The sequence below is a fragment of the Myotis myotis genome, unplaced genomic scaffold (genome assembly GCF_014108235.1).
Source record: "Myotis myotis isolate mMyoMyo1 unplaced genomic scaffold, mMyoMyo1.p scaffold_m19_p_2, whole genome shotgun sequence".
NCBI classification, from domain to species: Eukaryota; Metazoa; Chordata; class Mammalia; order Chiroptera; family Vespertilionidae; genus Myotis; species Myotis myotis.
The window spans coordinates 53,319,148-53,333,065 of NW_023416324.1; the positions used below are offsets into that span (position 1 = coordinate 53,319,148).

The window sequence follows — 13,918 nt, forward strand, 5'->3', positions numbered from 1 at the left end:
GGGTATTTTTGAAAAAGTCACCCACTAACAAATGGGAATCCTGATTTCAAGGACAGAGGATGTTTGAGCAGATATGCATGAGTCATGTCTGTTGGGTCACCCTAATTGGGTCACTCTAATTGAATGCTCAGCATCAAGAGCCAAGTCATATGCTGATGGCAATAAATTATTTCCTAATTTTTAAAATATAGAGAGTTCAAATAAGTTATTCTGAAGTGTGCCTTGGCTATCCATGTCTTCAACCCTCCTATTCTGTCAACTAACTGGAGTTTATAAAAAGAAGACTGGATCTGAAAATCTCTATCAATGTTTTTTATAATCCAAAATTCTTTTTTTTTAAATTTTAGGTACCAATGTATTCAAAAATTAACATCTACATCTGTTATCAGCTTGAAAACTCCCCTTAGGCCTCTCAGCCCCTCTTGCCATCACATTCATCATTTGAAAAGAAAATAGACCTGGAAGAAGAAGGAACAAGGATAAAAAGATGGAAGATGGAAATGGGGCTGACTTTGGCAAAGGATTTCTGAAGGTTGTTTTTTTTAGGTAATGATGTGCCCTTACCTGCACCTGTGTCAATCTCCAGCTTGGTCAAGAGCTTCTCCTCCTCATCTGTGCTGTTAACACCAGACTGAGCATCACAGGGGTAGTGGCAGCCAGGTTCCATAGCTCCGCCTAATATCTGTCCAACTGATTGCAGATTATATGAAATATCAAGAGGTATAAAAACAGGAGATGGGAACATTGCTGAACTATTTCACATCATTTCAGCAAATGGGGTTAATTTTCAAGCATTCACATGAATATGTGACCTTATTTTTTAAATCTATTAATTAAAGTTTCCAATTATGATTTTAAAAAGAAAAGATAATAGATTATGAAGTAGAGATACCCATGCAAAGAAATGCTTGCATTAAAAAAAATGACAACAGCCAGAAGCAGTGACAGATTTGCCAAATGCACATGCAATAGAATGACTGGAAAAGGAATTTGTTTGCCTTTTACTTTCCAGAAAGGTGTGTTATGGCTTTTATAACACCAATCACCACTGCTATTTTAAATTGTTAAAACTACCAGAGCTGACTATACTATTTTATCCATTAGTATATTTTAGTGACTTGACCTCAACACTCATTCCATGATGTGGACAGAGCAAAAAGGCTATTGCATGATTCCTATAAATTTGACATTAAAAGCTGTTATAGAAATTCTTTTTATCTGCAGGTGATTACTAGCACAGAATCTCAGGAACACAAAGACCGAAATTCAAGTCCCCTACTCCATACTAACTGTGTCACCATGGGCAAGTTTTTAGCCTAAGCCTAAACCTCAGTTTACCCATCTGTCAAAGAGAGGTATATCTACTCAAGATTATTGGGAGGATTAAATACAGGGGTTGGCAAAAGTAGGTTTACAGTTGTGAGTACATGAAACAGTTTATTCTTGTATTGTTATTTATTGATTACTAGAGGCCCAGTGCACGAAATTCGTGCTAGGGTGTGTGTGTGTGTGTGTGTGTGTGTGTGTGTGTGTGTGTGTGTCCCTCAGCCCAGCCTGCACCCTCTCCAATCTGGGACTGCTGGCTCCCAACCACTCGCCTGCCTGATTGCCCCTAACTGCTTCTGCCTGCCAGCCTGATCACCCCCTAACCACTCCCCTGCCAGCCTGATCAACGCCTAACTGCTCCCCTGCTGGCCATCTTGTGGCCACATGGGGGCGGCCATCTTGTGTGTTGGATTGATGGTCAATTTGCATATTATCTCTTTATTATATAGGATTGCATTATTTTCCACACAAACAACTATAAATCTACTCCACCATCCCCCCATTAAGAAAAATATATATGGAGCATTCTTATCTTTCACTATTAGCAAGTGCTTAAGCCCTTAATAAACAATAGTTATGATCATGATGATGAAGAGCATGGGTATTATATGTAGCATCACCCAACATGGTATGATTCTAGACAACACTGTAATATCAACTAAGTCTTTAGTTTCTGACATGTCCCTGTCTCCATCCTTTGCCTATCATTTGATGACCCATGTCCTTAATTCCCTGACATCTAACATTATACTACTTTATGGTTAACAAAGCTCATTCAAATAACACTCCATCCCTCCCTCCTAGATCAGAACATGATCTCTCCAAAATACCCTTGCCTTTCTTCCCCTCTCCTTCCCTTCCCCTTCTTTCCTTCCTCCCTTCCTTCCTTCCTTCCTTCCTTCCTTCCTTCCTTCCTTCCTTCCTTCCTTCCTTCCTCCCTTCTTTCATACTTTCTTGCCTCTCAGATATTCTGATTCAGTTGAGGGACTTTGAGGAAAACATAACTAGAATGTGGTCTCTTGCTTGGTTTAGGGTGAATTCTAAGTTAGTTGCTTACTGATCCCTCTGTGTTTGGAAACAGAGTGTAATGTCTGTCTTATTAGCTTTGGGGCAGGAGGCAATGGAATAACTTAACTGCATTAATCTTAAAGGAACAAGAATGGAAATGAGAAGAGGTGCATCATATAGTTCAAATGTATTCCCTTTAAAAGTTTTTTTGAACATCGATTTTCCTCATTCATACAGTATGCCAAATAAAAATGTTTTTTAATAATTTAGAGATGACATCAACTTATGAAAATTAGGTTATACTTGGGTTTGTTATCAAGTCAACCTTTATTTTAGTAACTTTAGAAACATAGTACATATAAGTTAAATATCATCTTCCTCATTCCAATAATGTTAACACTGCATAACTAGAGTGCTTAAATAAGCAGTGTTTTAGGTCTTTGCATATAGATCTACTTGGCTGACTGAGCATTAGAAATCCCGAGGATGGTAGAAGAGGACAAAGGGAGGAAGCCTGATTTTGTAGCAATTACTCAGAGCTTTGTTTCATCAGGGCCAACAAGACATCTAAGGTTTATTTCCAAGTAGTCCATAAGCTGTAAAAAAATATGGTTTATTACACAAATATCAAATCATTATGTTGGATACCTAAAATTAATATAATGTATTATGTCAATTATACCTCAATAAAATTTTTTAAGAAATAAGTTTACACTAATAATAAGCAATAATGAAAGTAAATAATTAGCAGCTATTGAACCAAAAAACTATTCTAAGAAGCCAAACAGCACTAGCAAAATCTGAACATTACAACTCACTCAGGATTGACAGTGTAGCATGAAGTTCCTCTGTTTCAGGACTGTAACCACCACTTGCCCATGTCTGCTGGCTTGCCCTTGGAGGGTTACGCTTTGGAAACAGATGAAAACCTGTACAGTTGGCTGTTTGTTGCCTGCTTCTGATTCAGCAAGAATGAGACCCTAGCCTGAGCATCAAGGACTTATTAGGTGTGAGACCAGAAAATGCCTCACTTGGTCATTTTTTTTTCCAGTTCTTGTGAAACTGAACCTTAAAAGCGAGAATTTGGCCAGTGTCCAACCTTAACCATTTTTGGCCTGTCATAAGGGAGGACTGCACGCTGAGACTCCCAAACCAGCAATCACTTTGTTCTCTCTAGTTAGCCCTTCATCCCTCAAGGTTTCTCTCTTTTACCTCTCCATAAAGATGACCATGAAAAGCAAAGGTCATTGTCAGATCTCATAGCTTTTGTAGCAAAATGGAAGAGGGTCATATAGCGAATTTCTTAGAAAAGCCATTTTGTCCACTCAAATAATATGGATATTTTAAGATGTTTTTAAAACACTAACATATTCTTATGTTACAATGTTAGCTTTTTTATTATAAAAGAGTATATTTTAAAATAATATATACTGTATTTTCCCTAAATATAAAAGTAGTAGTAGTACATATTTATTATCTAAAGCTTAAAAAGATAAAAAGTACAAAGAAGAAAATAAAAATTGCCCTAACTCAGGAAGAACTATTAGCTAACATTTTTATGGATTTTTGAGTATTTTTTACCTTACTCAATAGAGATAGCATTTTGCGTCCCATTTTATTCATGTAGCAATATATTGTGACCATTTACATACCATTAAATAAAACATTTCTTCAATAATTGCATAAAATTTTCTAATGCTTACTAAAATTTGGTTAACAAATTGCCTATTTGATATTGAGTTATTTTCTTTTGTGTGTACATGATTATAAAGCTATATTAAATACCACTTAAAATCTTTTATTTATTTATTTATTACTATTCCCTTAGGATAAATTCCTAAAGTTGCAATTCTTGGGCCAAAGAGAATGATGTTTTTAAATGCTTTTGATAAATTTCTATCATTCTTCAGAAAAGGAGGTATCAATGAGCAATTTTACTGATAATGATAAATGGCCTTATGTCCCTGTACTCTTGGCAACATGTCACAATTCCCACCAATTCTATCTGTAATTGATAATTTAGTAATTAGAAGTGGTGGCAAGAATATGGTTTTCAATATTAGTAGGCAAATTTTCTAAATGAATTCCTTTTCCTCTGCTTGTTTTGAAACAAAACAAATTCCATCTTGGAACATGCTAAGAATCCTGAGTAATTCAATATCAGAAGAAAGTTTTACCAAGGACTTTTCATCTGAATTTTAAGAATGTAAAAAGGCCATAAAAGCAGAAAAATTATATATCCAAGTTTGTTCCAAGTTCCTGGTCACCTTGAAAACTATCCCTGTGCTTTGATCATTCTTTGTGTAGCCAATCTATTATCTTCCCAACAACTCACCATGACAAAATGCATGACTAACATCATCCACCTACACAGTCAAGATGCTCCTGCGTTGCCTTTGGCATTGAAACATGGCCCATAAACACCCAGGATTAATTACAAACTCAAGACCACAGCTGTTCAAAGGTAGCCGCTGCAGAAAGCTAATGTCTACCCTTCACAGTAGCTACAGTGTTCTTTTCACAACTTTGGATCATGTCATTTCTATATTCAAATTTTTCCAGTGGTTTCCTGTCCCAGAATAAAATCCTCCCCATGGCATGCAAGTGTCACCCTCAACTTTTATCTTTGACCACTCCCTGGACTGTCCATTCTTCTCTTATTACATTGGCCTACTTTTCGATCCTTCACTCAGCAACTGTACCCCCAACTTAGAGTCCTTGAGTTTGTTGGTCCCTCTCTTTCTTCTTTCTTCAGATGACAGAGTGGCTTACCTCTGCACTTCATTAAGGTCTCTGCTCAAATGTCCCCTCCTCGGAGAGCCCATCCTTGAAATACTAACCCTTCCTCAAACCATCACTCTTTTCCCTCACCCAGATATATTTTTCCTCTAGCACTTTGCCTAGATACCCCAGGACATATTTATTTTCACTTGCTAGATACATCTCCCCCTAAATATAAATTTCAATATAGTCATGGACTTTGTTATGTTCACACAAAGAACTGTGTGGATTAAGCAGACACCCAACAAATATTTATTGACAAAAAAAATCTATTGGAACAAACAACTGCATGCTTTCACATTTCACTCAGAAATTGTACTTATTTGTGTATTTTCAAATGTGGAGGAATTTCTTTTTAAAAATGTACTTGTTATTAAATTTATTGGGGTGACTTTGGTTACTAAAATTATATAGGTTTCAACTATATGATTCTATAGTGCATCTGTATATTGCGTTGTGTGTTTACCTTAGACTGCAACAGATAACACATGACTTTCTTGTCCTCTTATCAGGATTATTCTATCTTGCTTGCATGATAATAAAATTGCATTTCACTTTAGTCACAACCTTATTTAGGTTTGAATTACCTGGCCAAGCACCATGCCTTCTGATTCACATACAAAAGTATAAAATGCCTATTTCTGTATACACTTTACATTATACTTTACACTGCAATGCTTTATTCTTAATATTTTATTTATATTCATAATGTATAACATATATTAACTTCACAAATTAATACTTCTGAATTGTTCCACCATTAAGACATATTGCAAAGATTGTGCCACAATGCATTGAGGCAGTTTAAGCTAAAAATAAGAGAAAAATAAACACACTAAAAAACACTATGCCCTATAATAGTAAATTGACTCTCAAAGACACTCTCATAGAAGCCAGCAATTATAATCTTTTACATTTTATATTTCACTGCACTCAACTCATCTTTTATATCAGTTTACCTTATTTTTTGGTGCACTGAGTGAAACCTAATAGAGACATATTATAAAATAATTAGAAGGAAAAGATCAGTTTATATTTTCAATCTTAAAGGTAAAAGGTATTGAATGTAGTACTTTGCTAATTTAGCCACTTATGATTTTAGGTGAAAACAATTCAGATTAAGTTATGTTAGTTTATATACTATAAAAAATCATTAATTGTATATAATATTTTTGCCTATAGACCTAGTTTAATATAATCACAGTTTTTATTCTGTTTAGTTTACAAATGATTAATTCAGCACCAGACAAGTATGAGAGATAATCTTTTATATATTATCTCAGCCCCCATTGAATTTCAACCTAAGGGTTTAATCAGGAATCTAAGTAAAATATACACATTTCAATTTGCACCAACCTTCTAGTCTAATTCATGTAAGGTGTGTTTTGCAGCATAGTCATCTAAATGATCTTCATTTCAAGCATGTAACTTTGGTTCCATCTCTCTCCCTGAGCCATCTAACTGAAGACTCAAGAAAGAACAACTAGCCATCATCTCTTTATTTGCCATCAAAATCAATATAACACATGATGCAATCACTTCTTGGATGATTTTATCTATAATTTTCTTAGAAATGTTTATGAATATCTTTGAGAATTTTTATGACTTCTTTTCTTTTATTATTTCAAATATTTACATATTTGTTGCATCATTTCTTTTAGTATATTTTAAAAACATTAGAATCCAACTGTTATAATATATTCATTCTTAGATTTTCATAGCATTAATCTTTCTACATCACTCTGAATGTTTTATATCGTCTTTGTTTTGTTTTACCTATTACTGATTTTCCACTGTACCTTATAATATCTACCTCTTGGACTTCATAACACAAAAAATTTTATTCCTATGTGGAAGGTGGGCCATAGAACAAATATATCAGTTCTTGCACAGAAAGTAAAATATTTTTCAGAAAAGTTTTAAAGTTATAAAAAAAAAAGGCAATACAAATAATTAACATGTTTAGTAAATAAGAATAAAGTACAATGATGTGTGTTGATATGAAAAATACCCAAGAAACAGTTTAAGTGAAAAAATCAAGCTATAAAACAAAATGTATCTGTATATAAAAATAACATATATGATTACATAAAAACATAAAAATGCTTAGGATATAAAGTTAGAATAAAAAGTATACATTTTATAAAAATACTAGAGGCCTGGTGCACAAAAATTTGTGCATGGGGTGGGGGGTCCCCTCAGCCCAGCCTGTGCCCTCTCACAGTCTGGGAACCCTCAGGGGATGACCACCTGCTGGTTTGGGCCGACTCCCCGGGGAATTGGGCCCAAGCTGGCAATCAGACATCCCTCTGGCAGCCCGGGAGCCCTTGGGGGATGTCCACTTGCCAGCAGGGAGCAGACCTAAGCTGCAGTTGGACATCCTTAGTGCTGCTGAGGGGGCGGGAGAGGTTCCTACCACCACCGCTGTACTGGCAGCCATCAGCCTGGATTGTGGCTGTGCAGACACTTTCTGTGGGAGCGCACTGACCACCAGGGGGAAGCTCCTGCATTGAGCGTCTGCCCCCTGGTGGTCAGTGTGTGTCATAGTGATCAGTCATTCCCAGTCATTCTGCTGTTAGAGTCAGTTTGCATATTACCCTTTTACTATATAGGATAGAGGCCTGGTGCATGGGTGGGGTCCTGCTGGTTTGCCCTGAAGGGTGTCCCAGATCAGGGTTGGGGTCCCGCTGGGGTGCCTGGCCAGTCTGGGTGAGGGGCTGATGGCTGTTTGCAGCTGATCACACCCCCTTCAGGGTGGGGGTCCCCACTGAGGTGCCTGGCCAGTCTGGGTGAAGGGCTGAGGGCCATTTTCAGCCTGGCCAAGCCTCCCCAGCAACAGAAGCTCCCAGCCTCTCCTTTTTAATTTTTTTTTTTCTGGGATTTATTTACCTACTATAATTGAAACTTTGTAGCTTGGGGCCAGGTCTTGGCTTCCTCCATCTCCAAGGGCAACCCAAGTCTCCAGCTCCATGGCCACTGCTGGCTGAAAGCAGGTTTCTGAGTGTGTTTAGCTTCTATAATTGCAACATTGTTGCTTAGACTGGAGCTCAGAGCTGGGCCACGACAGGCAGGGAACCTTGGCTTCCTCCATCACTGGAGCAAGCAAACCTCCTGCTCACTTCAGCTGTGTGGCTGCCGGCTGCCATCTTGGTTGGGTTGATTTGTATATCCTGCTGATTAGCCAATGGGAAGCGTAGCGGAGGTATGGTTAATTACCATATTTGTCTATTATTAGGTAAGATGACAACATAACTTTGTAAACCCTAAGTTTAGAAATAAAAAGCCTGACCAAATGTTAAAAGTGAGTTTTTGTGTGTTAAGTTTATGGGTAATTTTTTTAAAACTACCTTTCCCTATTTTCTAAATGTTTCTAAGCTGTTCATGAAAAATGAATACTGATAAAGGGACTCAGTACATATATTAGAGCTTAAGAAAGATTGTCACAAAACTTTCAATCTAGTCTAAACCTTAATAAAAAGATAATAAAATGTTTCAAATTATAGATGTTATCAAGAACAGAGTTCCCATCATATTTGAGGAAAATAATAAGTGTACACACGTACACTTCACAAATCCAGGAAAAAAGAAAACCCATCCTCTTCCACGTGACATAATCCTATCAGTGTTTCTGCTATTCTATCCATTGGCAAAATACAGCCTATATGTGTGCATCTTACTTTACAAAAAAAAAAGTTTACTTTTATCAATCCAGGTAAACAATCTAGTTAACTGAAGTGGAAATAAAAATAATAATGTCAATGTTACTACTGAATTTTAATATCTCTACCTTTTTTGACCAGCAGCTTGCCAAATTGTACACATTTTCTTGATTCTATATTATATATACCTGAATTGAACAATGAAATCCAAGATCAAAGATTTGAATTATTTTATAAAAGTTTTATATATCTATAATAATAAAAGCATAATATGCTAATTAGACCGGACAGCTGAACGACCTTCCAGACAAAGCCAGGGCTGCGAGGGCCAAGCCCCTTGCATTAATTTCATGCACCCGGTCTCTAGTATTTTAATAAGAATTCTAGCTCATCTATGGCAAAATCCTCTTGACAATGTTGGAGATACTTGTGTTATAATCCTAGGGCAGAGGTTGGCAAACCTTTACTGTAAAGGTTCAGAGAGTGCATTCTTAGGGCTTTGTGGGCCATAAGGTCTCTGTTGCAACCACTTCACTTTGCCCTGGTAGTGCAAAAGCTGCCATGGGGAATATGTAACTGAGTGAGCATGGCTCTTTTCCAATAAAACTTACAGTATTTGTAACACTGACATTTGAATTTAATATAATTTTCACATTACAACGTATTTTTCTTCTTTTGAATTTTCCCCCAACCATTAAAAAATAAAATGAGCTCAAAGGCAATACAGAAGGAAAGGCACTAGGCAAGATTTGGCTCATGGCTGAAGGTTGTACACTGTTCATTCTGGAGTTTATTTTTAACTTCTTTGAAGGTTCTATCTTCTGCTGTATCCCACTGTCTTGGATGCTTTTATCCTCCTCTATTTCACCTTCAAAATCATATTTAACCTTTAAAGGTTTCCTCAACAGATCCTTCACAAAACCTTTGGTGTCTTTAACCAAATGGGACTTCTCTCCCTTTGAAATCCCATAGCATTTGTACCTTCTCTGGTTTTACATATGGCTACTGAGCTTTGTCCAGTTACTGGTGTGCCAAGCCTTCCTTTCAACATTTTATGGGGGGAATCCTCTCTTACACATGTCTTATTGACGATGGTGCCCTGTACATAATAGCAGGTCAATAATAACGGTTGAAGTGAACAATGACCTCATCAATTCCTAGATGTAGGCCCCCATGATTTGGTAACAGCTTTTAAGGTTCTAAAAGAAATATGGACATGAAAAGTGTTTATAACTTTTAAGACAAAGATGGATTTTTAGTAATATTTAAATGTGAAGACAAATTCTATCTTGGAATCAAGTAGAATGCCCACCAGGTTGGCTAAGGAGAGAGATGAGCGAGAGCACAGGGAAAGGATCGATCGAGATGCGAGTTACAGGGCACAGGGTGCTTGCTACAGGAGAGCTAAATGTCTGGCAGGCAGTATCGGACTGTTCACAGGACATAACTCAGTTTTTTTTCACTGTCTTCCTAAAGTTGAGAAAAGTAGCAGACCTTTCATGTGTCTAAGGTACTGGAACCTGATTGTTCTGCGATATTCCCCCTCTTCCCTGTCAAATGGAACTGTCTTACACACCCAGGAACCCCCTGAGCCATAAAGTTACTAAGCTTCAGAGAAGAACTCAAGGTGAAGTTTGGAGGTTTCTATGAAATGTTTGTATTTTTTATCTAAATCTAAACATGTTTATTGAAGATACAATAGGGCATTTTTTGAAACTGGAACAGCTCTGCTTAAATTCAAATCCTAGGAATGTTTATTTGCCTTATAGCCTTACAAATTTACCTCCTCTAGCTATGATTTTGTCATCTGTAAAAAAAAAAAAAAAAAAAAAAAAAAAAAAGATGATAATGGGACCTAACTTACGGTGATTGAGCTGTTGTGAGGATTAGATGAGATAATATACGCAAGTGCTTAGAACTGATACATAGTAAGCACCCATCAATGTTAGCTCTGGATGTCTATGCATGCGTATATAGCTAAAGACACATAGCATTGCTGGCATTAACCTCTAAAATGCCACACACACACCCTTGTCTTCAAGACACCTGCTGGGTTTTATTTGATTCTTGAGATAGAATTACCATAGGAAGACATTTACAGAAAATAGGAAACAGGCTATATAAGAATTATCAAGTTATTTTTTAAATGCGATAGAAGGAAAACAGCAAGCTGAAAATACATGTATGATTATGTGACAGAGAGAGAAATAGGACACAATCCAATCCCCCTGGCATTATCACAAGAGTATTTCCCAAGCGTTGGCAGAATGCAGTGACCAAAATCAACTTCCATGCATGGGGACAATGGCAGGCCAACTCAATGGCCATACTTACCACCTCTCTCCACCCTACAGAGACCTGCCTTTTTGTCCTTCCCCTTAGCAGTGCTTCCTTTCCTAAGCTTATTCCTGTAATTTTTCTTTTCTTCCTTGGAAACATGTTCCTGGGACCTCTCAGATAAGCCCTCTGCAATCACTTGGGTTCTATTTTCTGTTTCTTCTTCAAGAACGTTCTCCAAGCTTTCCTCTCTTGGCAGAGTCTTGATCTCTACATCTGCTTTTATGATTTTTTGATCTTCAATTTCTAAGGAATCCTCAGTGGGAAGGTGTGATTTCCCTGGCTCATCATTTTCACTCAACTCCTGAGAAGATGAACTTCTGACACTTTCGTCTGCACTGTCTTCAGCATGCACTTCCCTGTCCTCCAGGACAGACTCATCTTCACTGCAGCTAGAGTAGGGGTGACTTCTGCATGAGGAGGACGACGGCGTTTTTATGTCTACAAAAGTAAAATGGTGGGTGTCATTGTTTTTATAAAGTAATTGATTTAACTACGGGAATTATGTTAATAAATAATCTTACTAAAATTAGTTAATATAGTTTAGTAGATTTGATACCCTTTCCCTATATGCTCTACATAGTTGCCATGATTTAAAAAAACAAAACACCTGTGTAATCTGTGAGTCTATAGAAGTTTTCAGCAGGAAATCACATTTAACTAAAAATTAATGTATTTTTTAGAATGTCATTTTATTGGAAAACTTTTGTAAGTATATTTTGTTATAGAAAAAACAATAAATTTTTGAAATGATGCATGTGTGTGTGTGTGTAGAAGAAGATGTATTCAGGTTCCCCAGAAGCAAATGCTGAGATGAGGATTCATGGATAAGTGATGTATCAAGGTTATGAATGTTCCAGGAGAAACTCTTACAGGTGTGGGGGAACAGGATAGGGAATGGACAAAGTCAATCAAAAGAGCTATTTCAAGAAACATTTGAACAGTCTTATCTCACAGGGACCTCCGAAGTCTAAATTATAGTAGCATTTTTCCTCCCTTGAAGGAGGAGTTGGATTTCATACTCTGGTCTAGTTCACCCCAGGGGTGCATAAGTTCCTTGGCACTCCTAGGTTCTTTGCCTCAAGATGAAACAACTCCAGTTGCCCACGGCTATCCTCTGAAGAGGGCAGAGGGTGCAGAGGCTGGGGATAGGCACACTGAATCTTTAAAAGAGATTCTAGGAGATCCAGGCAGTACCTTTAGGTGTTACTACAGCTATGCAATCTAAAGACTTAACATAGCCAAACCTTTGTTTAGTAATTACTACCCCAAAAAACTTTTAAAAAATCTTCAGGAAAGTGACACACACACTGAATCTTAGTCAGGATGATGAACAGCCTAACCTCCAAGTCACGGCATATGCTGCTGAGGACCAGAGGAATACAAACTTGTTTAATTTTTAACCAATATATATATTTATAATTGTTTTAATAGAATATATTTTCAAATGTAGTATCTAACACTTGCAGGTTGCCTAGCTTTCTTATTTTCTCTTTTCTGTGTGCTCCTTACTCTTTTTTCTGTTTCTTCTACTTTTGCTTGGCAGCTACACAGATGGCTGTAGCAGTTGATGCAGAGTTTAAGGGAAGAATTGCCTGTCTTCACTCTTATTCTTTTCCCTCAGTCCCGCCAGCCCCAACAGCTTCCATGACAGGTCTTAGCATTTTAAGTATAGTCTCAGAGACATATCAGAGTTTCCACAAAGATTCGAGAGACACTGCACAGCAGTAAATAACAAACTCTGGAAAGCCTTTAAGCAACAGAACCCCTTAAGTACAATTCCATTTATTCTTATCTCCCAACCACCTTGACAGGTACCAGATGACCACAGTTTGTCAAAGGAATCACATACTTTAGCTTCTTATTCTTTATCTCCACTTTATGAAATCAGGATATGATGTTTTTCCTATTAGTTCAAAAACTTTAGAGATGATGACCACCCCCGCCCCCTCTCAAGCATCTCACATTTGTTTTGTTTTCAATAAAAAACAACTACAGTTGACTAGTGGTTTGGTCAATGGCATTCATTAATTGCACAACAAGCTAGGGCACAAGGTCATACTTGTTCCAAACTTCCAAAAATATTCATGTCTACCACCTCAATAGTGTCATGATGAGTCCCACTTTGGCTCTGAGCTTTGTTCACTAATAAATAAATAAAAAGAGTGCTTCTCTATATTTCTTTAGTAACTTCTGTTAATCGTTTGATTTCCAAAGGCTAAAACACACGCTGGTTCCATTTTGAGTCAGTCCTTTGGAGAATGAATGGCCTCGAAGTGGTGAGGGTGGCTAACCTCCCATATAAACTCATTTCAGCTTTTGCATTTCTCTAACCTCAACATATAATTTTGCTTCACTCTCATTCTTTACTCTCATTTTCATACAGACACTGGGGCAAGACTTGGCATATAAAAAAATGCTCAAAATGTGCTAGAGCCATGGAATTGGATTTTTCAACACTAAATAAATAAATTTTATTTATTTATTTTCTTAGAAATAAAGCAAGTTTTATATAAAGGAACTTTGAGGGTATATGTGTGAATGTTTTTGTCATTAACAGGGAAAAAGTAATCTCAGGGGCATGTTGGAAATCAACGCAGCCTCCCACCCAATTCCGTTTGTCTCTCCAGTGTTCACTCCAGGTATTGATGCTGAAAGCATCTGCTCTTAGTCTTCATGGTAAAAAAAAAAAAAAAAAATGATGTGCACGTGCTGCCTGAGACCTTGGCTAAAGCCAGCAAGTGTGGTGCCCTGTTCCAAGACTTAAGCAGGATCTCTGACTTTTCTCTCTACCTTCAGTCAGTCAC

General features: G+C 37.1%; 1 protein-coding gene across 1 annotated transcript in view; it reads right to left on the reverse strand.

Annotated features, from left to right (window-relative positions):
- The window catches only part of ERICH3 (glutamate rich 3), a 99,895-nt gene that overhangs the window by 8,189 nt on the left and 77,788 nt on the right, over positions 1–13,918 (reverse strand). Inside the window, exons 12-13 of the mRNA XM_036352773.1 lie at positions 11,109–11,552; positions 565–690 (exon numbers count right to left, since the gene is read on the reverse strand). Of these exons, the coding sequence (XP_036208666.1) occupies positions 565–690; positions 11,109–11,552 (570 nt within the window). The remainder of the gene's footprint in view (positions 1–564; positions 691–11,108; positions 11,553–13,918) is intronic.